We start from the raw sequence: 26071 nt of genomic DNA, 5'->3' as shown, positions 1-26071 counted from the left end.
ACAGAAGAACTGACCAAGAATTTCACAAGGAATACCAGCCTAAACAGAAAAGAATAATAAAGTCCTACACGATGAGTATGGAAACAATTTTTCCTTGATGGCTTCTGTTAATCACACACACACACACACACACACACACACACACACACACGCACACAAAACCCTTTCATTTGACGGCCTCACTTAGGAAGGCAGAAATAAAACTCCCGTGGCTGAGAGGAGGTGAGGAATCTGGCGGGCGACCCCCTCCCAACCAGGAAATCCAGAGGGGCACAGGTCAGGGTGAACACGGGGCTATGCACAAAACCACAGCCTCGGGTCAACCCCCCAGTACCATCACAAGAATCCTGTGCCTTGAGCTTGGTGGAAGGGAGTCCCAGATTAAAAAAATTTTTTTTAACGTTTATTTATTTTTGAGACAGAGAGAGACAGAGCATGAACGGGAGAGGGGCAGAGAGAGAGGGAGACACAGAACCGGAAGCAGGCTCCAGGCTCTGAGCCGTCAGCCCACAGCCCGACACGGGGCTCGAACTCACGGTCCGTGAGATCGTAACCTGAGCCGAAGTCGGACGCTCAACCGACTGAGCCACCCAGGCGCCCCTGAGGGAGTCCCAGATTAATGGTTCCCACCCCCCCCCACCCCCGCCCATCCCCGGCAGCCTGGTGAAACTAAATGTAAACAAAAAGGAAAAGGCACCTCATTGGCAGGAACAAATGGTTCCTACAATCTTTCAAACACAGTAACTAGCACATTGTCAAAGAGAAGGAAAGATCTGTGACAACTACCCCATGCATCAGAGACAACGGACAGCAGAAACAGATTCTGAGACTTCTGCTGCGGCCGGCATCAGGCAGACACAATATGCTATAAACTGGAGAACCGTACGCTCTTAACAGATGTGCTTACGGCATTCGCCATCAGGGAAATGCACATCAGACCACAATGAAACACTGCATGCCCGCCACATGGCTATGACGTTCAAGGCTGATGGTAACCAGCATCGCAGAGGACCCGAGAAAACAGAACTCACACACACCGCTGGTCGGCAGTTTAAACGGTGCCCCCGCTCTGGAAAACCATCGACGCCGCTCCCAGGTACGCGCTCGAGAGAAATGAAACCAGGGGCCCACACAAAACCCGTGCATGAGCGCTCGCAGCAGCATGGCTCGTCAGATCCACAAAGTGGAGACAGCTCGACCGTCCAACAGATGATCAACAGGTAAAATAAGACGTCGCGTACCAGTCGTGAAGACCACCTACTGGGCGATTCCATTTAACGAAGGGTCCAGAAGAGGCCAATTCTTGGAAGCTGAGAGAACTTAGTGGCTGAAAGACTGAGGAAAAAAGGGGAGTGACCATTGGCGTGGACAGGGCTGATTTGGGGATGAGGAAGACATTCTAAAGCTGCTCATGTGATGGGCGCACAGCCCTATGAATGTGCTACACACCAGGGGATCGTACACTTTAAACGGGTGAAGTGTATGGTACGTGATAGATACAGATATACCTATAGAAAACCTTGGATTACGAGTGCTCCGCAAGACGAGCAAACATTTCTAATACATTTTAACTTGCTAGACGAGCGATGTCTTGCAATTTGAGTTCTACGTGACACCAAATGTCACATGATCACAACTGAGCCAATGGTTTTTGAAATTTGCTTGGATGTACGAGTGCTTTAGGTTAAAAGCATGTTTCTGGAACAAATTATGCTCACAAGCCAAGGTTTTACTGTGTGTGTGTGTGTGTGTGTGTGTGTGTGTGTGTGTGTGTGTAGCCATGGGGCTAAAATATATGCTAAACCACTGAAATAAAAGGCAATCCTGAAGGTATCTAAGATAACAGGAAACCATAAAAAGGCACACCTCAGATTTTAAAATAACCAACTAGAGCTCTCAGAAACAAAAATTAAATAGCCAGAGTCAACAACACAATGGGTAAACCTAACTGCAGATTCGTCACATTTCACGAACCGGAATATGAATCAGAATAAATTATCCAGAGACAAAACTGCTAAGAATATACAGAATAATGTGAGAGCTATACAAGGTAGAAAGTAAGACATTCTAAAATCTGCTTTATTAGAGATTGACACAGAGCCAAAATGTGAAGAGACGATAACATCTTTCCAGAACTGATGCAAAATACCAATCCACAGATTCCAGAAAACTCACAAATGCCAAGCAGAAGAAAGACAAAGAAATCCACACCTAAACTGACTGCGAGAGAGACAGACAGGGAGGGCGAGCCGACAAAGAACCGAACAAAAGCGGAAAGGGGTCCGGGGTTACCCGCAGTTTGAGGACAGTGCACCCTCCACAGCAGCCACCGAGAACAGCGACATCGGAGCGGTGTCCTCTGCGGCCACGGGGAAGCGGCTGCCCCCCGGAACCGCGTCTGACAACCAGAGAGCCGATCCCCCGAGAACAACAGCAGTGCGGGCGACGTTCCAGACAAACAGCCACTGAGAGACTTTCCGAGCAGCAGAAAACGCTCAGGGTGTAACGCAGACGGAAGGAAAACGGCTCCGGGTGGGAAACGTACGGGACAGAGCTACAGGGCAAAGAAAGTGGTGAACCACCCCAATCCTATAGAAATGCTCGCCCATGAAACTCACGGAAAAAAAATTGCTTTAATTGGGTTGAGTTTTTTTTTTTTTTTTAATTTTTTTTTTTCAACGTTTATTTATTTTTGGGACAGAGAGAGACAGAGCATGAACGGGGGAGGGGCAGAGAGAGAGGGAGACACAGAATCGGAAACAGGCTCCAGGCTCCGAGCCATCAGCCCAGAGCCCGACGCGGGGCTCGAACTCACAGACCGCGAGATCGTGACCTGGCTGAAGTCGGACGCTTAACCGACTGCGCCACCCAGGCGCCCCAATTGGGTTGAGTTTTATAAGACCTCGATGACATCCTAACGGGACACGCATCGTGGCCCACATCGCCGGCATCTGCCTCGTTTGCAGGACACGCTCATCTCGGGGAAAGAGGGCACGCGTGTTTTTGTACACGGCCCAAGTCAAACGGCTTTTGCATTTTTAAAAGGTTGTAGAAACAAAACCAAACACAATAAAGAAAAATACGGACAAAGACCAGTAGGTCCACCGAACCTGAAATATCTACTGTCTGGCCCTTTAGGGAAAACGTTTGCTGACCGTTGGTCTGGAGTATTTCGATTACAGTGTGGTGTTCTTTGGATTTGCTTTCTTTTCTTTTCTGTCCTAGATGCAAAAATATTTTCAGTGAAAAGAGCAGCTTGTTTTTCTCGCGCAAAGAAAATGTGGTCATAATGGGAGAATATGGCAGGAGGTGACTTAACAAATTAGACCCCAGGAGCCAAGGATGGGTGTCACTTGAAACGTGATGTCCTTAACTTTGCTAACAAAGTCACCTGGGAGCTCCTGGCCACATCTGACAAGCAGCTTCCCCGTCGTGGGTCTGTCTGCCACGTGGATGGCCACGCTTACCTAACAAAAGTGAGTTTCTCCTCAAAACAAAATTTAAATCCATGAAGTTTGAATGACTGGACAGAATTGCTGGCATGTATGAATTTATATTTGAAAATTTCAAATGGAATTATTTAGAGATATACTTCTTTTTTTTAAAGATGGATGAAGTCCTTTTAATATATGATGCTAGAACAGCTGGGTATCTACATGGAAAAATATATACCCGGCACATGCCAGACATGAAATTTAGTACGGGGACGCCTGGGGGGCTCAGTCAGTTGAGCATTCGACTCTTGATTTTGACTCAGGTCATGATCCCAGGTTATAGGATCGAGCCCCATGTCAGGTTCTGAGCTGACAGCATGGAGTCTGCTTGGGATTCTCTCTCTCTCTCTCTCTCTCTCTCTCTCTCTCTCTCTCTAAAACAAAACAAGTAAAAATTAAAAATCTTAGTATAAATTTATATTATATAAAAATTTAGTATACGCGCACAAAAATTGTGGAAGCAGAGATATAGCCCTAAATGTAACAGTAAAAGCTATAAAGCTCTTGAAAAAAATATAGAATATCTTTGCAACTTGGGAGGAGACAAAGACTTCTTAGGTCACAGAAAGTAACACCACGAAATAATAAAATTGATACGTTTGGACTTCATCAAACGAAAATACTTCTGCTCATGACACAACATCACTGAGAAAATTTAATGGACAAACCTCAAATTGGGAGAAAATATTTCTTAGAATGTATATCTGACAAAGAATACATATCCAGAACACAGAAGAAGTTCTTACAACCCAGTAGTCACGTGAACAACCTGCTGCAGTTTGAACGTTTCTATCGTTCCCCGCCCCCCCCCACTGTCCCCCCACCCCGCCAAAGTCATGGGTTGAAATCCTAGTGCCCACTGTGTTGGAATTAGGGGCCTTTAGGACGTCTCAAATCACGTGGGTGGAGCCCTCATGAGTGGGATTAGCCTCTTAAAAAAGAGACCCCCCCATAGCTCCTGAACTTTCCACCATGTGAAGTTACAGCAAAGAGACAGCCACTTATGAACCAGAACGCAGACCCTCACCGACCAGAACCAGACCAGCTGGTGCCTTGATCTTGGACTTCCCAGTCTCCAGAACTGTGACATTTTTCTGTTCTTTATAAGCTACCCAGTTTATGGTATTTTGTTATAGGAGCCCAAATGGACACAACCCAGTTAAAAATTCAGACAACACTACACAGAGGGAGATAGAGAGACAGACATAGAGATATGTAGATATAATTAGTCATCAAGGAAACGCAAATTAAAACCACAATGATACCACTGTATCCTCATTAAAACTGCTAACATTAAAAAGACTGACGATACTGGGGCGCCTGGGTGGCTCAGTCGGTTAAGCATCCGACTTTGGCTCAGGTCATGATCTTACAGTTTGTGAGTTCAAGCCCCGTGTCGGGCTCTGTGCTGATGGCTCTGAGCCTGGAGCCTGCTTTGGATTCTCTCTCTCTCTCTCTCTCTCTCTCTCTCTGTCCTCCCCCTATCGCACTCTGCCTCTCTCTCTCAAAAATAAACATTTAAAAAAAATTTTTGTAAAAGACTGACAAATACCAAGTTTGGCAAGGATATGAGGCAGCCAGAACTCTCGGGCATTGCTGATAGAAATGTAAAACTGTACAACCGGGGCGCCTGGGTGACTCGGTCGGTTAAGCGTCCGACTTCGGCTCAGGTCATGATCTCACGGTCCGTGAGTTCGAGCCCCGCGTCGGGCTCCATGCTGACAGCTCGGAGCCTGGAGCCTGTTTCAGATTCTGTGTCTCCCTCTCTCTCTGCCCCTCCCCTGCTCATGCTCTGTCTCTCTCTGTCTCAAAAATAAAGTAACGTTAAAAAAAATTTTTTTTTTTAAAAACCATACAACCGCTTTGGAAAAATATTTGGACGTTTCTTACAAAGTTAAACATACACCTTCCCTTTCGTCTAGAAATTCTAGTCTTACAGATTTTAGAGATAAATATTTCAAAAACATTTACAAATGTGACATCAGAATGCTACGTGCCTATATACACACACCCACTCACACACACTCACACACACATACACGTGTACATACAGACACACAAACACACACATATACACATACAGACACGCACACACATATACACACTGTAAACCAAGTTAGGAACACCACCGCTCACGTGATAAATCAGCATTGGCTCCGAGGGCATCTCAGGCTTTGTAAATCAACTGCTCCCACACATTCCCCATCACACATCACTCTTCCTCCGCCCGAGGAAACAATACACACCAGGCACTACTAGGGGAGGAAAAGGATCTAGAATATTAATTCTTTGTTCTCTCCAGAATTCCAACTCGCCGCTCATTAGTCTCTCGATGTCGTCCCCAACGCCCTCAGATGTACATATGCGTCCATATGTCTGTATGTCCCCGTATTTACAGGAAAAACCAGCTTCCAACGGTCTATAATGTTCCCGTTGCTAGTTGGGTTTTCCGGGGAGAACCAGCACCTGGTGCAGCCACAAGGCCCAGGGGCCATGTCCCAGCGCTGGTCTATTCCTGCAACAAAGGGAAAAGCCAGCTGGTTCACTAGATTTTTCCCAGCAGCAAAATTCTGTGTTGAAATGGTTGATTCATAGCAGTGAGCGCCACCCAAGATAGTACCTAAACTTTGTATCTACACTCGTGTAAAGCCAGTGACATTTCCAAAACCTACAGGTCTTTCGGGGCACCTGGGTGGCTCACTCAGTTGAGCGTCCGACTTTGGCTCAGGTCACGATCTCACGGTTCATGAGTTCGAGCCCCGCGTCAGGCTCTGTGCTGACAGCTCAGAGCCTGGAGCCTGCTTCGGATTCTGTGTCTCCCTCTGTCTCTGCCCCTCCCCTGCTCATGATTTGTCTCTCTCTGTCTCTCAAAAATAAACATTAAAAAAAAATTTTTTTTAAGTCTGAAAAAAAACCCCAAAACCCTACAGGTCTTTCTGCTACAGGCTGCCCAGGGTCCCAGCCAGAGAAAATGCCTGAAGACTGGGCCGGAGCAGGTCCGTGCACAGATCGGGGAGCTGGCGCCCCGGGGACAAGCCCGGCGCACACAGCTCACGGCACCCACGCCACCCTGGCACAGCGTCCAGGAAAGCCACAGGGACCCGGCCCCTGCCGCGTGAGTCTCCCACCCTGACGACCCCCATGTCCTCTGTCAAGCGTTACCCACGTTGCAGAAAAATCTCCCGTAGGAGCCAGGGGTGGCCGTGAAGGGACGAGCCCGTGACCGGGGACAGCAAGACAGAGGGCTAAGCTGGGTCTAAGCTGGCCTCGAGACGCCATGCCTTTCCACGCCCACACCTGTTCACCCAGCGGGTCCCGGGTGCACCTGCTCCGAACAGGGTTACTCAAGCGCTGAAGATTCGGAGAGGCCGCAGGACCCAAGGGGGTTCACAGAAGCGAACAGCCACTGGCTGCTGACCCGTACCGAGGTGTGGACAGAGCAGGGAAGGCGCCCAGGAGCCCAGCCGGGGTTGTGACTTAGGCCAGGTGATCCCGGAGGAGCTCATGAGAAGGTGACTCTGGGGTGAAGACCCCCGGTCCTGGCTTACACCGCACACAGTCCTCTCTTCCTTCATATTAAATGATTCTACGGTTGCTAAAAATAACGTTTGATATGTTCTTCCTCTCAGATTGCTGATTTTTTAAATGTTTATTTTTGAGAGGGGGTGAGGAGGGGCAAAGAGGGAGGGAGGGGCAGAGAGAGAGAGAGAGAGAGAGGGAGAGAGAGAGAAGAGAGAGGATCTCAAGCAGGCTCCACGCCGTCAGCACAGAGCCCGACACGGGGCTCAAACCCATGAACCGTGAGATCATGCATGACCTGAGCCAAAATCAAGAGTTGGACACTTTGGCCGACTGAGCCACCCCGGTGCCCCATCAGATTGCTGATTTCTCACATTGTGAACATTAGGTGTAAATTTTCTGCCTGCTTATGACTCTAGGCTGACATGTGGGTTTCTCCAAAAGGCTGCTGACCGGAGGAATCCCCTATGTCCACTCGTCATTGTGACTTCCGGGACGTCGCGGCAGGCACAGAGAGAGGGACCCACGCGCATCATATTCTTAACACAAATACGTGTCACTATAGGACTTAAGTCATGCATTACCTTTGACAAAAAAAATGCACTCGAACTCCTTAGTTAACCAGCATTTATTACATGAAGCTACTTAACACAATATTAAATGTATGTAAAAGGGTTCTGAAAACACATTACATGCCCTGACTTGTCTCACAGTAGCTGTAACGTGATTTAAAACAGTTTGGTTATTTCCCTAATTCAATGTCCTGAATATTTTCGGGCGTCCCAGAAGTGCAATTCTCCGTGTCCCCCAGCAGATGGCGGAATTGGAGGCACGCAGGCCTCTCGAGGTGGCCTTTCCAGGGCGAGACAGACCCCAGACTCACACCATCTCAGAGCCAGCAGGGCCCGGACCCAGCGTCGCATCTGACCCACGTGTTCTGCGGTGAGAATCCTGACCCCGAAATGCAGCGACAGGCGGCGGCGGGGTCATTTGGACCACGACGGGAACAGGGGCAAACGAAACCTCTCGCGCCACTTGAAGTCGGGCAAGGTACCCAGGATGTGCACACCTATGTGGGGACTTCGCGTGGAATTCAAAAGGGAAAGGACACGAACTATGTTTAAAAGTAGAAAAGCCACCAGATGAAGCCCACGGCCGAGGGGGGAGCAGGTGGGCTCGGGGGGCTCTGCCTCCCGGGGCTCACTCAGCCGCCCGGGCCGCTCTGCTGCCGGGACAGCTGTTTGCCCCGTGAGGGCTGGTTTCTGCGTCCAGCGACACCTGGATGCCCAGACGGAGCGGTACTTGCGGGTGGTCCGAGGGGGCTTCCCGGAGGGGCGAGCACCGCAGAGGAAGAGCAGCGGCCGTGACGGTCCCCAGCGCGGGCAGGCGTCACCCCCTGCTCGGGGCCCCCGCCACGCAGCAGCCAACACGGCACAGCAAATCCCTCTCTGGAAACGTATGCGTTTCCTCTTGGTTCTTTCCCCGGGGAGCCTGACACGGCCTCCAGGTTCGCTGAGCAGAGATGACGAGTAATGCAAGGAGAGCTGGGCCGGGCGGGCGAGCAGACAGGCGGACGGACGGGGATGGCGGGTTACAGATAACAGATGTGCTTCCACACTCCCGGTAAGAAACACACGCGTGTTCCAGGGTGGGACATGTGCGTGTGTGTGTGTGTGTGTGTGTGTGTGTGTGTGTGTGTGTGTGAGAGAGAGAGAGAGAGAGAGAGAGAGACAACTGTCTGCCCTGACTGCAGGGGACAAGCTCTGGTATTTTTTTATTCTTCTACTTTGACTTGTACCTGTTAATTCCGTATAATTGCGTTAACAATGAAAGGGTTTTGCAGGAAGCCTCCCCGCTCGTCCATGCTGGGCCCGGGCCGTCCTCACCCCTGCGCCCTCCCCTCCGCAGCTCGTCCAGGATGCTGTCAGGCTCGGCATCTGTCGAAATGACATCTACTAATGCTTTTAATATCATCTCTTCCTTCCTCGAATCCAAATCTCTGATGCATTCAACCCAAACAGAGAGGCATTTGTATTGCACCAAATAAATGATTAGTGAGCAGGCAGAGAGAGACAGAGACAGAGACCCAGAGAGAAACAGAGAGAGACCGAAACAGCAAGAGACAGAGACAGCCAGCAGAGACAGAGACACAGAGAGACAGAGACACAGACACAGAGACACAAAGAGACAGAAACAGAAAGACAGAGACAAAGACAGAGAGAGAGAGAGAGAGAGACGCAGGAGGGGGTAGGGAGGCATCCATCCTTCAGGGCTGGGATCAAAGAACGACTTTCTGTCTCCACTTACCCATCACTCCTACCTTGACCTCTTTTGAAAAGAACGGAGGCAGCAACATCAAAGAAAACTCTGATTGTTAACAAAATGGTACAGAATTAACAAATAAATGTTCTTTTTCTCCACTGCAGTGACCTCCTTAAGCAGCAGAGGCCACTAAGAGTCTTCCCGTCTGTCCCTGGACCCCGTCCCGCCAGAAGGCGGGAACAGTGAGGAGATTCAGGCCAGGGCCCAGAAGAGAAAGGGCCTTTGTTCTCCCCGGAGCCGAATCGGGCTGGCTTTCACACACACACACACACACACACACACACACACACACACACACACACACAGACAACGGACACTTAGCCCTCTGTGTTTCTGGTTCTCAGTATTCACAGACGGTGACCCAGGGCAAGCACGACGGAAGGGGAACAGCATCTTGTGTGCAGAACCCGCCCGGAATTCAGTGCCGTCATTTGTAAAAATCCTTCCAGGAAGAGGAAGTGAGGGCCCCAACGGCAGAAAGGCCCACGGGGGGAACAGGTGGAAACCGCCAAGGCAAACGTCCGTCCATGCAGCACCCGAGACGCGAGGTCCTGTTCAGCCCCGTGCCGGCCGTGTGTGCGTGCCAGGCCGGTCCCCACCAGTGTTCGCAACCCTGCCGTAGGAGGCACCTCCAGGACTCTGCCGTCCTGACCGAAGCTATGCAAACCGGCCTCACGACGGATCGGCCCCCGGTGAGGCACCCTCTCAGATTCTCGAGCAGACGGTGTGCCCCCTGCCCCGCGGGCTGTAAGTCAGACTGAGTCGCCTGCTGAATCCCAAAAACCACCCAACATTTCCGAGAGTAAACATTTCCTAAACAGCAACAGCTGTGGGGCAGCATTTAGCTGAAGCAGGACCCGGGTCCTGACCTCGCAGTTCCCAGGATCGCCGCCCGAAGGGGAACAGCATTGGTAGCCTAACAGACTTGACGTGGAGTCGGTCCTGCGTCATTCCAGGCGCGGCTGTCTAAACCCGGGGGAACGTGGCAGCCTCTCGGGGCCCGTGCAATACTATTTAAATGGCTCTACGATGCTGATACCGTGGTGGACACGATGTGCGTTTTGATAAGCGCAATGGTATCATTACCGCTCAGAGTTTAGAGAGTTTCCGGATTATGCCACTGGAGCAGAAGGAAATGTCTGCGGAATGAACTACCAAGGTGAGCATCGGGCTTGCAGAGACACCAGAGGACCCAGGTCCGGATGTCACTGCTCAACGTGCCCGAGAACTGCAGAACTCCGGGCAGATGGGACTACCCAAACCCGGGCACTGGGACCTAGAGCCTGTGAGGCTGTGTCCTGGGAGAGCGCTGGACCCACCCGCGAGAGTCCCGTGAGAAGCCGGGAGCCTCCAGGAGATCTCACCATCTAGCCAGCGCATGACCCCGCTTCGAGCATTCACCGGAAAGGACTCGGAGCCCCGACTGCTGTCTCTGGGATGGGAACGCCCCTCCCAGCCACAGGAGCATCTTGCCCAAGGACCTGAGAGCCGTTCCTTGGAAACGGAATCATCAGGAGGGACCTCCGTGTCCTGGTCCCTGCAGAGAGGGTGGGGTCCCCACTCAGGTCAGGCCAGCGGGCAGGCACGCCCATCTCCTCGCATTAACGCCGTGCAGCCCTCTGCGGGTGGTCACTGTGCCCACTTCCCCGTCCCTCCTCCCTCAGTGCCCCTTGAAAACACCGTCACCTCCGCACAAATGCCACTCTGTGCTCCTTCTCTACTGTCAGGGGGGACAACAAAACCTGGTGTCACCACGGTGATGTCCAGCGGTGACGGCCTGACGTGCTTCGGAGGTCAGCGGTTCAGGCACACACACACACAGCCGCGCCTTTCCCGTGGCAGGAGGCCAGGGGCCCCCGCCGTGTCTTCTGGGCTGCGCTGACAACCTGGCTTCACGCCCACCCCCCTCACGACAGGGCATCAGCCTCTCTGACTGCTCCCTACAGCACACATCACATCCTTCGTCGTGTTTGTGCAGCTGACTTGAAGGTAGGTTAGACGGTGTATCAAGAGAACGTGTTTCGGTGTGGACTTTCTTAACACAGAATATGCTCGTGGTTCCTTTTATTCAAAGGAACTTGACAACACATTAGCATTTACTCACACATCCTGTACCACTGTTAACAAACATTAGACACGCCGTTTGTGAAACTGCTAAAGGCTCATCCCCAAATAAGAAACCATCAAGAAAAAAATTAATGGATTTAATTTCTCAAGTTAAAGATCAGTTACTACTCCGTAAAAGATCCCCACCCCCCCAAAAAATGCTCACAGGTAGAATGTGAGAGAACACATTTAAAACCCCTAAAATAAGCCAAGGGGCAGTGCCTAAAATCTACGAGAGATTGTAACTCAACAAAGAAAAATGTACAGGGGCGCCCGGGTGGCTCAGTCGGTTAAGCGTCCGACTTCGGCTCAGGTCACGATCTCACGGTCCGTCAGTTCGAGCCCCGCGTCGGGCTCTGTGCTGACGGCTCAGAGCCCGGAGCCTGCTTCGGATTCGGTGTCTCCCTCTCTTCCTGCCTCTCCCCCACTCTCTGTCTCCCTCTCTTTCTCAAAAATAAACACTAAAGAAAAATGTACAGAGAAGGTAAACAGGTCACGGGTCGCAGAGTGGGCAGGTGACAGGGACCCAAAGGGCCCTCAATCCCGTAACCGTCAGAGAAATGCAAATTAAAACAAGAGGGAGCCCTCTCCCGCCCGACGGTCAGACATGGAGAGGCCACACGAAGGCGAGTGCCGGTGAGGATGCGGGTGGGCGCTGGGCGCCCAGTGATGGCAGGACGCGAGCGCAGCCGCGCAGAGAGGCCCCTCGCTTGAGCGGTATGTTATCACCGTGCACGTGCCCGCAGAGCTGCTGCCTGGGGTGCGCACCGTTGACGAGCCGTCCTGTATCGCGGGGGCACCCGAGCGGCTCATCCCGGGAGGGCCGCTAGGTGAAGGACAGCACGCGCACAGGCTGGGTGGCGTGCCCGGCTCGGGAGGAGACGACGTGTAGAGAGGCGCCTCCCAGGAGGTGGAGACCAGGCGTGGACGGCAGCCTCGTGCATCCTCCTGGCACCGCGGCCGGGGCAGACCCTCGGGATCAGACGGCGGGCCCCGCGCCACCCGGTCACCAGCCGGCCTCGACGCGGCCCCGCCTCGCTCACGCGGAATCCGTGGACGCACAGGTGCAGCCGGTGGCGGAGCCGTGCTGGCTGCAGGGCGAGGGGGCCACGCCGTCCCCCCCCCACCGCCGTGCCTCCCGGGAGGCAAGTCCCTTCGCTGCTCCAAGCAGGAGGTGCCGCGGCCTCAGACGTGACAACGGCCACCGCACGCACCACGGAGACGGGCCAGCGGCCAACGGCGGCGGGACGGGTCGACACCAAGCAACTCAGGCGGCTTTCTTTTTAAACGCGTGAAGACAGACAAGACCCAGTCGGTGCCGGACACGTCTGTGTGTCTGCACACGACAAGGACACGCGTCTGCACGTCAGCGGGCGCTGAGGCCCGTTCACACTCCGAGACCAGCTCATCCCAGGCACGGCGGGACGTGGGACATGTGCCACCAGGACGGCGCATCGGATCCGCCGCTCAGGGCACCCACGCCCCGGGACAGCCACACGCACACACACGCCGAGGGGCAAACGGGGAAAGGAGAGGGCAGCCCAGGCAAACGGAAGCCGGGGGCACGTGGGTCTGACCTGATTTGGTTTGGGGGCAGACCCTCCTACCAAAGGACTGGGAGCCTGTCCGCCGAAATAACGAACTCTCACTGCTCACAGCTTCTTCGGAATTGCCCTGACGATCGCACTCCTGGCTGGAAGTTAAGAAACAAAACAAACGAGCAAAGGAAAGGGAAAAAGGAAAAAGGGAGAGCGAGGCGAACCCGGAAACAGACTCTTCACGGTTCCCAGGGGCAGGGGGGGATTCAGAGCGCAATTAGCATAAGGAAGAATAAAATAAAATAATTAAAAAATAGAGGTTGCCCTGACACGAATGTTTCTAGAAAGACATAAACGGCCAGTTAAGGGCTGTGTCTCTGATGGCGCGGGGTCTGTGAGCTCCGTCGGGGGGGGGGGGGGGGGGGCAATGGCTGTGCTCACGCCTGCCGGTGGGGGAAGGGGGACTCGTGAACGCACCTGCTCCTCGGTGGTCTCGGCAGCCGCACAAACGGGGGCTGGGTGCCCCCCACGGGCCAGGCGCTGGCCGAGGGTCCGGGGACACAGGGGAAGGGCAGCCCACATCTTCGCAGGGCTCGCTCCGGTGGGGACAGCAGACACACAGGTGTCCGGCTGAATAATAACAGTGAAGACGTGACATGCGGGGCATTGATACAGACCGGGCGTCATCCACGTTAGGAGTGAGAACGCGGTGCGAACGGATTAGGAACATGAGGGACGCTGACGGTGAAGTCACGCTTACAGGACAGGACACAGTGGATTATAGTAACAGAGACGCCATCTAACTAGACGCTGATGAAAACCACCCGCGAAGGCAAGGCCTTCCCGGCGAAGAGGCGGTGGCCGAGGGGCCCCCAGTGCCAGTGCCGCGGGGGGGACAGCCAGGCAGCCAGAACGCCTGGAAAAGAGGAGGGAAAGGCAGGGAGAGGGTGCGGGGGGGGGGGGGTGTAGCGGGATTCTCACACAGAGAGTGGTGACACAGAGGCTTTTTCTTTTCCAGAAGCAACTTTATTCGTGCCGGCCCCGCTCAGGTGGGTTCGTACCCGGAGAACTGAGCCCCGAACACCACGCGGTGTAGCGTTTTACACTTTTTCGATTTCTTTGTCTCCCGCACATGGGAACACAAACATGCAGTGAGTGGTCTCAGTTTACAAGGTCGTGAGGGATGTTGTCACGTAGGCACACAGCCAGGTTACCCTGAAGCTCTCTCCTTTTCTCTCTCCTTAGGGAGGGGACCCCACCACAGTGGGGGTGGACCGAGTAGCCCCTGGGCCGGGGCTGGAGTCTCTACTCCATGCTGAGGCGTCAGCATGCTCCCGGAGAGTCTGAGGGGACGGGGAGGGACGTCCCTCAGACAGACGCTCGGCGTGACAACAGCCGAGGGTGAGGTTCACGTCAGACCCTCTCCACTGATGTTTAAAATCCATGCGAGCCCAGCCTTTCCACTCAGCACCAGTTCGGGTCTGAAGGGGGCAGGAGATCTGGTCCTGGGAGTCGAGCAGGGGGTTCCGAGCCCTCACAAAGGCAGCCAGAGGCCGAGGCCTGAACGTCTAGGCCCAGTGTCCTCTGTGGAGTCGGGCCAGGTGGAGGCTTGGATGGCAGCCCCAGAGAGGAGGTGCCTCCAGGCCACCAGAAAGGGGACGGGGGACAGAAGGGCCTCAGACAGGCCAGAGCGGGGAGCAAGAAGGGAACCCTCAGGGACGGGAGGACAAGGGGGTCCTGTGTGGAGCCAGGCCCGGCCCCTGTGTCCTGTCTGCCTCTGGGACCCACGGTTGGCGGGCACTTTGCTCCGTGTTAACGGACCGGCGGCCAGGGCAGCCCAGAGCTTAGGGCCGACCCTCAGAAGATACACAAGTGGTCGCTGAATGACTGACTGGTCGATGAGGCTCCAAAGAGTCCAATGAAAGCCTCACCCGCCCTCACAGCCCAGACAGGACAGCACGACCCTCCCCCCGTGCTCTTGACTCTCACTGCTTCTGACACAAACAAAAACTCATCGCAACCGCTCTTTAAATTTTAGCCTCGCGGTCTGTGAACAGAGTCTGAAACCCCAGCGGTGTCTGTGCACTGAGCCTCTGGTCCGTGGTTCTCAAGCAATCCCTGCAGTGGGCCGCTCCGGGGGGCACGACTCCAGGCCACATCCACGTGAGGGGTGAGTCACCCCCACCGTGAGGGGCGGGAGGCCGAGGGCACAGAGGGCTGGTGAACGTGCCCACGGCCAGAGGACGGTCGGGCAGCCCTCACGCGGTCTGGCCTCCACCACGCTTACTCAGCCTGTGAGTAATAACCACACGACGGGGGGGGGGGGGACACTTCCTGTTCACCTGCCGACCCTGCGCGGTGCTGACCGCAGAGAAGGCTTCATAACTGATGCCCGAGGGCATGAGCCCTTGACTGCAGGCGCGGCAGGTCGATGGCCGCTGGGTCACATCCTGGGAAGGAGAGCACGTCGCCCTGTCTGTCTTCAAGACATCGTCAAGGAGGGCTCTGGGGTGCTGGCGGGGTTCACGCTGCGTCTCCACACCTGGAACAGAACCTGGCCCTTACGAGGCGCTCGCTCTTGTTGAGGGAGGGCACCGGTTGGTCGACACTTGGAGAAAGTTTCCGGGCACCGGGAAGGAGAGTCCAACCCCGGGGTCACCTTGGAACCGGTGCACCTGCATGGGGCCCGCATATGAGTGTGGGTTCGCTCACACCTGGATGGCACTGCGGGCCACCCCAGGTCAGGACCCGAATCCGGGAGGGCTCTGCTATGCCGGTGGGCAGGCTGTCCTGAGCTCTGGAAAGACCTCGCCGTGCTGAGTGTCACCTTGGGGACCACGAGGTACCTACCCCACAAATGTCTGTGAGGCGTGGAGGTGATAATGTGTGCAAAGTGCCCGATGTGGCCTCTGCCTGTGGATGACCCATCAGTGAAAACCGTTCACTTAAACAGTAAAGTATCTGATAGCTGGGTGCTCTTAAATGCTTTATAACTGGTGGTGATTTGCTTTGCAGAGATGGTTTGGTATAAAACATAGGTGGCTGCTACGTGATCTGGGGAGCGAGGTCGCCCCAAGTTCATTTACAAGGTGGTTCGTGCCCCCTTTTGGCGCGGAATGATTGCGTGTGCCTTTACGGCTACCGAAAATACGACAAAAGGTCATGACTTCCCCCCAAGCCGACAGAGAGAAAGGACTGGGGGAGAAGGCAGGGTTACTGCCGACCGACCAGCAAAGAGCACCCATCTGACCGTGAATTTCACAGCACGCTGCACAAAGGGAAGTTACACGGCTGACAGCATGTGGGACCCAAAATCTGACAAACTGCCAGGCAGAATTTAGGTATTCGTGGCAGGACACAAGCATCCACGCTGTCATTTATCACACAATTGACCAGAAATCTGGCTGGGAAAGTGCTGTCCTGCCCCCGAGACAGCCGTTATAATTAATCCAGTGTTCCCTACCATCACCCCTGCTGCCTATAGAGCTTCAAACACTGAATCTGTTTTGAGGAATAACCTTTCAAAAATAACTTGCACAAAAAAAAAAAAAAAAAGATCGACACACACACAACATCTAGATGGATCTCAGAACATCGTGCTGAATGAGGGAAAAGCGACGACAGACAAAAGCAAATGCTATATGTCTCCATTTCCATGAAACTGAAAACCGGGCAAACGGATCTATAGGGACAAGGGCAGGACAGTGACTGCCCGGAGCCAGGGCGCTGGGGTGTGGGAGCAAAGAGGCACGAGGGAAGCCACGGGTAAGGGACTATTCTGTGTTTTGCCTGTGCTCTAGATCCGTGGACACCTACATGCATGTGTGTATATGTTTTGTCAGAAGTCCTTGAACTGTGTACTGGAAAGGAGTGTATTTTGTTCTGTGTATCTTTATCTTAATAAAGTTGATCTTGGGGCGCCTGGGTGGCTCAGTCGGTTGGGCGACCGACTTCGGCTCGGGTCATGATCTCGCGGTCCGTGAGTTCGAGCCCCGCGTCGGGCTCTGTGCTGACAGCTCAGAGCCTGGAGCCTGTTTCAGATTCTGTGTCTCCCTCTCTCTCTGACCTTCCCCCATTCATGCTCTGTCTCTCTCTGTGTCTAAAATGAATAAACGTTAAAAAAAATTAATAAAAAAAAAAAAATAAAGTTGATCTTGGGCGCCTGGGTGGCTCAGTCGGTTAAGCATCCGACTTCGGCTCAGGTCGTGACCTCACGGCTCATGGGTTCGAGCCCCACATCAGGATCTGTGCTGACAGCTCAGAGCCTAGAGCCTGCTTCAGATTTGTGTCTCCTCTCTCTCTCTCTCTGCCCCTCCCCTGCTCGCTCGCTGTCTCTCTCAAAAATAAATAAACGTTAAAAAAGAAAAAACTTACACACACTTTATCCTTATTGCCAAAGCTTAGAGGCAACCAAGGTGTCCTTCAGCAGGCGGATAAATCAGTAAACTGAGGTACGTTCAGATAACGGAATAGCGAACGCTAAAAAAAAGTGAGCTATCCAACCATGAAAGCATGCGGGAACCTTAATGCGCATCGCTCAGGGGAAGAAGCCGATCTGGAAAGACTACTTACTGTGTCATTCCAGCTCCAGGACGTCCTGGAAAAGGCAAAACTACGGACACAGTGAGAAGATGAGAGGCTGGCTGCCAGGGGTTGTGGGAGGAGGGAGGACGGACAGGTGGAGCACAGAGGGGCTTGGGGCAGTGAGACTAGGCTGTGTTATTCTATAGTGATGGACACGTTTGTCCAGATCCACAGAATGAACACCAGGAGTGACCCCACGTAGACTATGGACTCTGGGCGATGACGATGACGTGTCCGTGCAGGTTCATCAGCGTAACAAATGCACCGTCTGGTGGGGGTGCTGGGGAGCGGGAGGCTGTGCGTGCTGGGGGTGGGGGATTAGGGACTCCTGGGTTCTGCCAGAGGCGGCACGTGTCACACCCGCCGGGAAGGTTCACTGGCGTCCCCAGATGCGGCACATTCCCTCTGGTTTCTCAGCCCAGTGTTACTGGACTTTGACATCGCAGGTCTCGGTAGCCGCTTGGGATTCCCTTACTGTGAGTTATAATAAAAAGCTCTTTCTTGGCTCCTTCCTTTACCCACATGTGGTTTGTGGCCAGCACAGGCTCGCACCCCAACATAACACCGCAGGTGGGGTCTGCCGTGGTCGTGGGTGACGAGGGGCAGGCCGGGGAGACGTGCTAGCAGAGAGGACGGCCGGCCCGGCACAGCCCTGGGCTCCACGGGGACCACCTCACCGTTCAGGCCCCACGTGTGCACACGGCCAGGAGCACCGGAGTTACCTGCGCTGTTTGTTAAAATGCGAATTCCTGGCCCCACCTCAGACATCTTGCCTGGGAATCTCTCATGCTGGGAACTAGTTCCCAGAGGGGGGCGCCTGGGTGGCTCCGTCGGTTAAGCATCTGACTTCGACTCAGGTCATGATCTAAGATTCGTGAGTTCGAGCCCCGTGTCAGGTTCCGTGCTGATAGCTCGGAGGCTACTTGGGATTCTCTCTCTCCCTCTCCCTCTGCCCCTCCCCTGCTTGCCTCTCTCAAAATAAACTTAAAAAAAAAAAAACCACAAAATTCCCGGAGCGATTTGCCCAGACCGTGGGGTTTGAGAAGCCCTGCCCTAGTGGGGCCCTGTGTCAAGTACTGCACACGCCTGAGCTCGTAAGCACTCTGGGGGGGGGGGGGGTTACAATCCCGAGTGTGCAAACAAGGACATGTGACGGTTCTCGAAGCAGAGGAGTCTGTCCTGCATGTTCAGCAGGCGGGGGACAGTACTGCAGCTCAAAACGAACTGCAAAGGACCCCCTTTCTGTGTGCTTTTCCCGCCGAGTTGCAACCAGCAGAGAGGACAGCTTCAGGGAGTGAAAGGGCAACCTGCAGTGACCCCTCGCCAACCACGGGTGCCCACCCCCCGAAACACTCCCGTAGTGCCACTAGGGGGAATTCCTTGGGTCATGGCCGAGGGCATCCAACTGCTGCCCTTGGGTTGCTGGAGTGCTTGCAGGCACCTCCCAGGAGCTACCAGACCATTCTAAAGGCAGCGCAGTGCCCAGATCACTGTCGTGTTAGCGCCAAAGGGCAGGGACACCAGCCACGGGCAAAATGGGTCCCCAAGGAAGGTCCTCAACGGGCCTTTGTGGTCTCTAAAGAGTTGAGTGCAATGGACTCTCCTTTGCAAAAACATTTAATTTGTCAGAAGTGGTTAAAAAAAAACAAACCACCACCGTCCCTTCTCACTGAGCGAGAATCTTAGACTAATGTGAACTTTTCCCACATCCTTCATCGGCCCCGACTTAGTTACAAGAGTCATCACCTCAGTCTGAAAAGCCCATGGGTGTTGTGGCATTCCGTCTAATTTAAAAGATGCGAAAGGCCAAGAAAATCATTCCAATCTATTATCAAAATCCCAAAACTCAGGGGGAAAAGTTGCAGCTGTGGAAAAGTTCAGATCTAATTCTATTTTTGCAGGGGGAAAAAAATGCTATGAAGGAAATTACAGACGGCAAGGTCGGGGCGGGGAGCATTTTAGTGCACCCTTGCCTCAGGATGTGCTTTTAGCAACACCGCCCCCTTCCCATGAAGAAATGTTTTTTAAGAGGAAAAGACCTAATTTTTTAAAGAGCCCTTCCACATTAACAATAACACAGGTCCGTGCTCATGGGGAGCACAAACTAGAAAGAAACCTTTGGGTCTATAAACCGCATTCCCAGGAGGCTACGGGAGCACGGTGACCCAGCGGTGTGGCTGGCATCCCGACCATGATGAGCCACCACCCGCGGCCAAGGGGACAGGGGAGGGGGTTGGGGAGGTGTCTGCACACATCCCGTAAGTAGTAAGAGACCCCGGTACCTGAACCTTGGAGCTGCAAACTCCTCCTTCATGAGACCCCAGCCCCAAGCCTCACAGGCAGGGCTAGAATCTTCCCAGCCCAGGTGACCACGTTTCCCATGGGAGGGTGCCTCACCTGCTGCTCTGCTCTGAGGGGGGAAAAGACGGGCAACTCTATCACAGACTTGAGGAGCTGGTTTATTTCATCTCGGCATACGCAGACACATACAAGGTTTTACAGCATTTGTGCCCAGGTGGTGAATACCAAAGCGTTAATAAATACATCAACTGCACGCAAGCATCAGCTGGCCTGAACCGGGCCACGAGCAGGGACGGTGGGTCTCTAATCAACGCCACACTGCAGTTGTTTGCGGCTTGGAAGAGTTTTGGAGGAGCCTCGGTATCACGTGAGAACACATCCAGCCTGCACTTCAGCTCATTGTAAGCGATTCACTGAGCACGCGGAGAGCGGCTGTGCCCGCAGGTGGGGCGCGAGGGCCGGTGGCCGCCGGGCATCTCCCCGCGTGCGGGTCGAGTGCCGACTGCTTACTGACGGGGAGGCGGGCGCCCCCGGACCGGGTGCTCATTGTGAGTGCCACCGTCTTCTTCGTTTCGTTAATGCCCAGATAAAACATTTTGTAAGCCAGGAAAGCATCTGAGATAAGACAACACAACACAGCGCCTTTGCTTACACTCCACCCCCACAAGGTGTCACAGCCGGCTGCGTCCAGAAACTACCTTGACTTCAGGAAAAACGGCAAAGGGCCTCCAACACATCCCGTTTCCAAAGCTTGCCCAGGATGTTACCCAAGAGACCCACAGACGAAGCGGCTGCTACCAGCATTACTAAGGCAACAGCGGAAAGCGACAGAAATACAGCAGAGGGCTCCGCTTCTCAGGCGTCTGCGGCAGAACCCACGCTGTAAGATCTTTCACTGGAGCCAAAGCATGTCCACAGCTTCGGCTAGTTCTCTTAGAGAAAAAGAGAGAGGGGCCACCAGAGACGCAGAACTCCAATCAGCGGGTCCCGGACGCAGCTCCAGAAAGCCGCCGAGCCGTCCGCGCCGGTGCTGAGGCTGTTCCCAAGACCAAGAGAAAACCCAGGAAGTGAAGCCCGTGTCTCTGGCTTTCAAATGAGCCTCGACGGACGGTACAAAACCACTGCTGGTAACCAACCAAAGCATCAAGCTCTCATGTCCACCACAGTTTCCCCTGACGATGCCACCGCTCTCTCAAATCTGTAGAAATGTCAGCGTGCGGGGATGAATAGTATGAGAACCGTGGGTGGTTGTCCTCCAGACACTGGCTTCACTTGCCGCTGACAGATCGATCATCAGGAGCATGTCTGCACCTACACGGGTAACGAATAACACCAAGGCATTCCCGCACAGTGCTGGGTGCAGACTCGGAACATCCCGTGGTACACGAATAGACCCTTCCTGGCGACAACAGCCCTCAGAGGCCAGTCCCCGCAGGGACTGCCCGCCGCCCCCTCCCCACGCAACCCTCCGCATCGGCGACCCCAGCGGGATGGCTTTTTGGCTCGTGTGACTAGTACAAACCCGTGCGGCTGCACCTGCAAATACCGCCCGCCCCCCGAAAGCAAAATCAACTGGTCCTCCTGGCGTGCCAGGTCCTGCAGTCATTTTTATGAGGTATTCCTATCTAGAAATAAGACACAGAAGATTCTACAGCCCTCACTCACCCTCAGGCCTCCCCAGATGTCCTCGGGCATTCCACCGGGACGAGCCCCCAGGGATCCAAGGCAAGTTCCCCCCGGAAGCGCCGCAAGGTCTACGACCAGCACTTCTTTATTAAATCAAGTCACAAAACAAAATACAGAGCTGCAGGTGGGTGTGTGATCGCAAGCCTGTCTGCACCGGACACCCGACGCTCCCCAAGTCCCCCGGTACCCCCTGTGCGGGTGACTCTAGTTCGGAAGTCCCCTTCCGTGGCATTTTGTTTTTGAACAGTAAGCATCACAGGAATGGTTTCTCAAGCAAAATCACAGTGATCATATTTCATGAATTCGATATTTAAGGAAAGAAAATATCAGCCTGGTTCCATGTCATATAAAAGCTTTAGCATAAATATAAGAACGTTCTAGAGAAAAATGTGCTGCGATACGTTTCTTTCAACGACCCTTGTGTCCTTTTGCTCTAAATTCTCTTTCTACTACCATTTCTGCATTCTGCTCCTATAAAAGGCCGATAAAGTCAGGCAACAGGACGTCTGTCTGTCTTAAGATGCTTAACCAGGCTGCCAAGCTGTCCTCCTGGTTGGTGAGCAGAGTCACGAGCAAGCACACAGATCACCAGAAAGAATAAACTTGTAACCGAAACCGTAAACTCCATTCCTCTGGCACACGCATCAAGATGAAACCGGTCATTTCTAAACATACTTAACCGGTAACTTTCATAACCACAGACTCTAACCTGTTTCCCAATTACCCACTATTGCTACAGAGAGGTCAACCCCCATCACTGGATGAACAAGTAAAGAGCCATAAGGTGTGTATGATTCCATCTAATTACATGCCAGTGACTTTCAATGCAAACTTTTCCCGTCATAATCAAAGAGTGGATTGGGTTCGGAATCCAAATCACTTCGCCTCCATTTGTGAACATGTATCGTACCCTTAAGTTCTTAGTAAGTAGTAAACTCAGTCTACACCGATCTGGAAAGTAAAATGTTATAACAAATGAGGATCGACCGATTTGTTTTTAATGCTTGTGATCCCTCAAAGTACTGAGCTCCACGCTAAGTCTACTAGGGTATTTTGGAATTCAATTACAATTCCCGTAATTACTTACTATTTACGTTTTAAGTAGATGTTATTTTCCCTATGCTAATATGCTTTTTGTCACTCTGCTATGTTTTCTTAGAGTCATGCTTAAAAAATTAATTTCCCTCATCAGAATTACATAACATATATTGGGAACACCGTAAATAGCGGGTTCCAAATGTGCCTCCGTGTTGGTCTTCGGAAGCATCAAAAGGAGTGGTTTTAACCTTCTTTCTCTGGGAGGGAGAGATAATCAATTCTTTGAGCCCATTATAATACATGAAGGTGGCTGAGAATATTCTCAGTCTATCAAAGAGAATATTCACTGTCTATCAAAAGCTCCTCTTCCAACAGACAGGCGTCCTTGTCAGTCAGCTTTCCCTACTCATGATCTGCTCTTTGGGAAACACTCATTCACCAAAGATCTAAGATTCAAAAAAGAGCAAATCATTACTATTTCATCAAACATAATCATTAAGATCCTTTAACTTGAAAACATTCAACCGTCAGGGGATGCCTGGCTGGCTCAGTCCTAGAGCGTGTGACTCCTGATTTCTGGGTTATTTCATGAGTTCCGTCCGGACCTTGGGGGTAGGTACCACTTAAAAATAAAATCTCAAAGTATTCAAGCATCGTAAACTGCTCTTGAGAGAGGGGTGCGAGACCCACCCTCTGTGGCATCTGCGGTAGACACGGGAAACGTCTCTGCTGGCTGCTGGACAAGAGACCCCACCTTCTTGCGAAACCTGGAACAAACCCAACCCACACTTGAGCTTATGATGACATGAGCTTTTTAAGTAATTAGAAAAGGTTTAAGAGTTCTACTTATCAGTGATAAGGGGCCCAACGGCAGGGTGGCCCTCTCCCGGTGGCTCACCAACACAGCTCACGGTGGCCGACTTCAGGGATCTCGCTGCAGCCTGGTGGCCCCCGAGCCAGCTACTGCGCAGGCTCACGTCCGGCCGGCTCTCCACTCCGCCCGGGAGCGCACGTGCCCCCGAGGACCCGGGCGCACCCCCGCCCACCCCGGCACGCTCTGTGTCCCGCCCACTGTACCCCAGGCCTAATCTTCCCAGTCCTTTTCCTTCTCCCTCAGGTATCCCGTGTCATCCTTGTAAGGCTCCCTATTTGCACACAGCTTACACCGTCGACCCCGTTAAGCAAAGCGACGCGAAAAGGAACGCGGAATGGGGCGGCAGACCTTAAGACAGCGCTGCGAAAAATCTTCAAGGCCGCGCGACAAGCTTCCAACTTATAAGCGTTTCAGTGGTCCCCGCGGACAGCGCCCACTCTCTCTCTCTCTCTCCCCGCCCCCCCTCCCCCTCTCCCCACTTGAATCTCGGCCCACGGGGGGCGTCCCTGAGGGAGATGCCCAGGTGGCCCCAGCCCGCCCTACGCGGCGCCCTCCTCGCCTCGGTCCGGCCTCTCGGGCAGGTTGAGCACGAACGGGAAGAGCGCGCCTCGGGCGTCCAAGGGGGCGCGGAGCGGCGCGGGCTCGAAGCTGCCGCCCTCGCCCGCGCCCACGTCCGCGCCGGGCTCGCTGTCCCGCGGGGGCACGAAGCGCCAGGTGCCCGCGCGGCTCACGCAGTAGATGGCGCCGTCCAGCGCGGCGCAGCGGAAGGGCTGCAGGCCGGACGGCGCGCCCGGGGGCCGCAGGTGCGCGGCGCAGCGGCTCCACTGCTTGGCCAGGCAGTGGTAGCGCAGCACGCTGACGCCCCCCGCCGGCGCGGCGGCCGCCTGCGAGTCGCCGCGGCCCCCGCCCAGGTCGAAGCGGTAGATGAAGCCGTCCAGGGCCACCATGGCGGCGGAGCGCTCCCTACTGCTGCTGCACGGGCACTCCTGCCACTCGTCGCGCCGCGGGTCGTACTTGAGCAGGCGGTAGAAGAGGGAGCCCCCGGACACGTAGATCTCGCCGTTGCAGGTGGCGGCCTCGTGCGCCACGGCGAAGGCGCCCCGGGGCAGCGGGGCCACGGCGGCCCAGCGGTCGGCGCGCGGGTCGTAGCGCTCCACGCTGAGCAGGCACTCGCCGCCCACGGCGTACAGGTGGCCGTCCAGGGCCAGCAGCTGCAGCTGCGAGCGCGCCTGGCGCAGCGGCCGCACGGTGCTCCAGCGGTCGGTGGCCGGGTTGTAGCAGAAGACCTGGTCCGAGGGGCGCGCGCGGCCGTCGGGCCCCGCGGGCCCCACGCCGCCGGCCACGAAGAGGTAGTTGTAGAGCACGCACAGCCCGCAGCCCCGCGCCGGCGCGCCCTCGGGCAGCCGCGTCAGCTCGCGCCACTCGCCGGCCGCCTCGTGCAGGCAGTAGACGGCGGCGTCGCCGCGGGCCTCGGCGTCCCCCGACGGGCTCTGCGGGCGGCTGCCCGCGCGCTCCCCGGCCGGCCCGAGCGCGGCGGCCAGCAGGCGGGCGCGGCCGGCGCGCAGGCGGCGGCGCAGCAGCAGGTCGCGCTCGGAGCCCGACAGGCGCCCGAACACGGCGGGCTCGCGCAGCACGTCCAGGTAGTGGTCGCTCATGAAGCGGTAGGCCGCGTCGCGGAGCTCCGCCAGCCGCTGCCGCTTGGCCGCGCTCAGCACCTCGTAGCAGTTGGCCAGGCTCAGCTGAGGAGCCACGGCGTCGGTGGCGCGCTGCACCGCGCACGGCAGCTGCAGGCGGCGCGCGCCGGCCACCACCTCGGCCACGTTGTCGGGTCGCACGCCCGCCATGCGGCCGCTGTACGCGTAGGCCAGCAGCAGGCGCAGCGCCGCCCAGCCCACGCCCTGCACCCGCAGCACGTCCCGCGACGCGCGCGCGCGGAAGTAGTCGCTGCGCGCCGCCAGCACCGCCTTGTGCGCCCGCAGCCGGCGGCCGGACACCTCGATGACCAGGTCGGGCTCCCCGTGCGCGGGCCCGACGCCGGGGGGCACCGGCGCGGGGTCCCCGGGATCCTCCGGGGACGCGGGCTCTTCCGGGGTCGCGGGCTCCTCCAGGGACGCGGGCTCCTCCGGGGACGCGGGCTCCTCGGCGGACACCGGCTCCTCCAGGGACGCGGGCTCCTCCGGGGACGCGGGCTCCCCGGGCTCTTCCGGGGACGCGCGCTCCTCGGCGGACGCGGGCTCTTCCGGGGACGCGGGGGACGCGGCGCCCGCGCTGCCGACCTCCCACTGCCTCTCCACCACCCGCTGGCCGCTGCGACGCGAGGGCGGGGGAGTCGCTGCGCCCTCCGCCGCGGAGGCGCGAGACTGCGGCGGGGAGTCGTCCCCGGAGTTGAAGCACAGCGACGCGCTCAGACTGCAGGGTGTCTGCGCGTCCGGTGGCTGCAGGCTGCCCTCTCCCGGAGCCGCGGCAGCGCCGCCCCGGTCCCCGGCCTGGCCGCACGCTCCCTGCGCAAAGGCGTCCCCGGCCTCGGCCCCGCGGCCCTGGTCCTCCCGGGGGTAGAGGGCGCAGGGGGGCACCGGGTTCTCCATGGGCCCGCCTGCGCTCGCCGCCGC

The 26071-nt window shown here is 55.2% G+C and overlaps 1 protein-coding gene across 1 annotated transcript; it reads right to left on the bottom strand.

The window, feature by feature from the left end:
- Nucleotides 1–23931: 23931 nt before the first annotated feature.
- KBTBD11 (kelch repeat and BTB domain containing 11) lies at nt 23932–26047 on the bottom strand. Its single transcript, XM_030312049.1, has one exon. The coding sequence runs from the start codon at nt 26045–26047 to the stop codon at nt 24002–24004; it is 2046 nt and encodes a 681-aa protein (XP_030167909.1). The 3' UTR covers nt 23932–24001.
- Between the last annotated feature and the right edge of the window lie 24 nt (nt 26048–26071).

Source organism: Lynx canadensis, chromosome B1, assembly GCF_007474595.2.
Source record: "Lynx canadensis isolate LIC74 chromosome B1, mLynCan4.pri.v2, whole genome shotgun sequence".
Lineage (NCBI taxonomy): Eukaryota > Metazoa > Chordata > Mammalia > Carnivora > Felidae > Lynx > Lynx canadensis.
Note: the sequence above shows the minus strand (reverse complement) of the source record. Positions and strands in the feature narration are given on the sequence as shown.

Coding starts and splice junctions, on each gene's coding strand:
- KBTBD11 (XM_030312049.1), bottom strand. CDS start 26,047: ATGGAGAACCCGGTGCCCCCCTGCGCCCTCTACCCCCGGGAGGACCAG.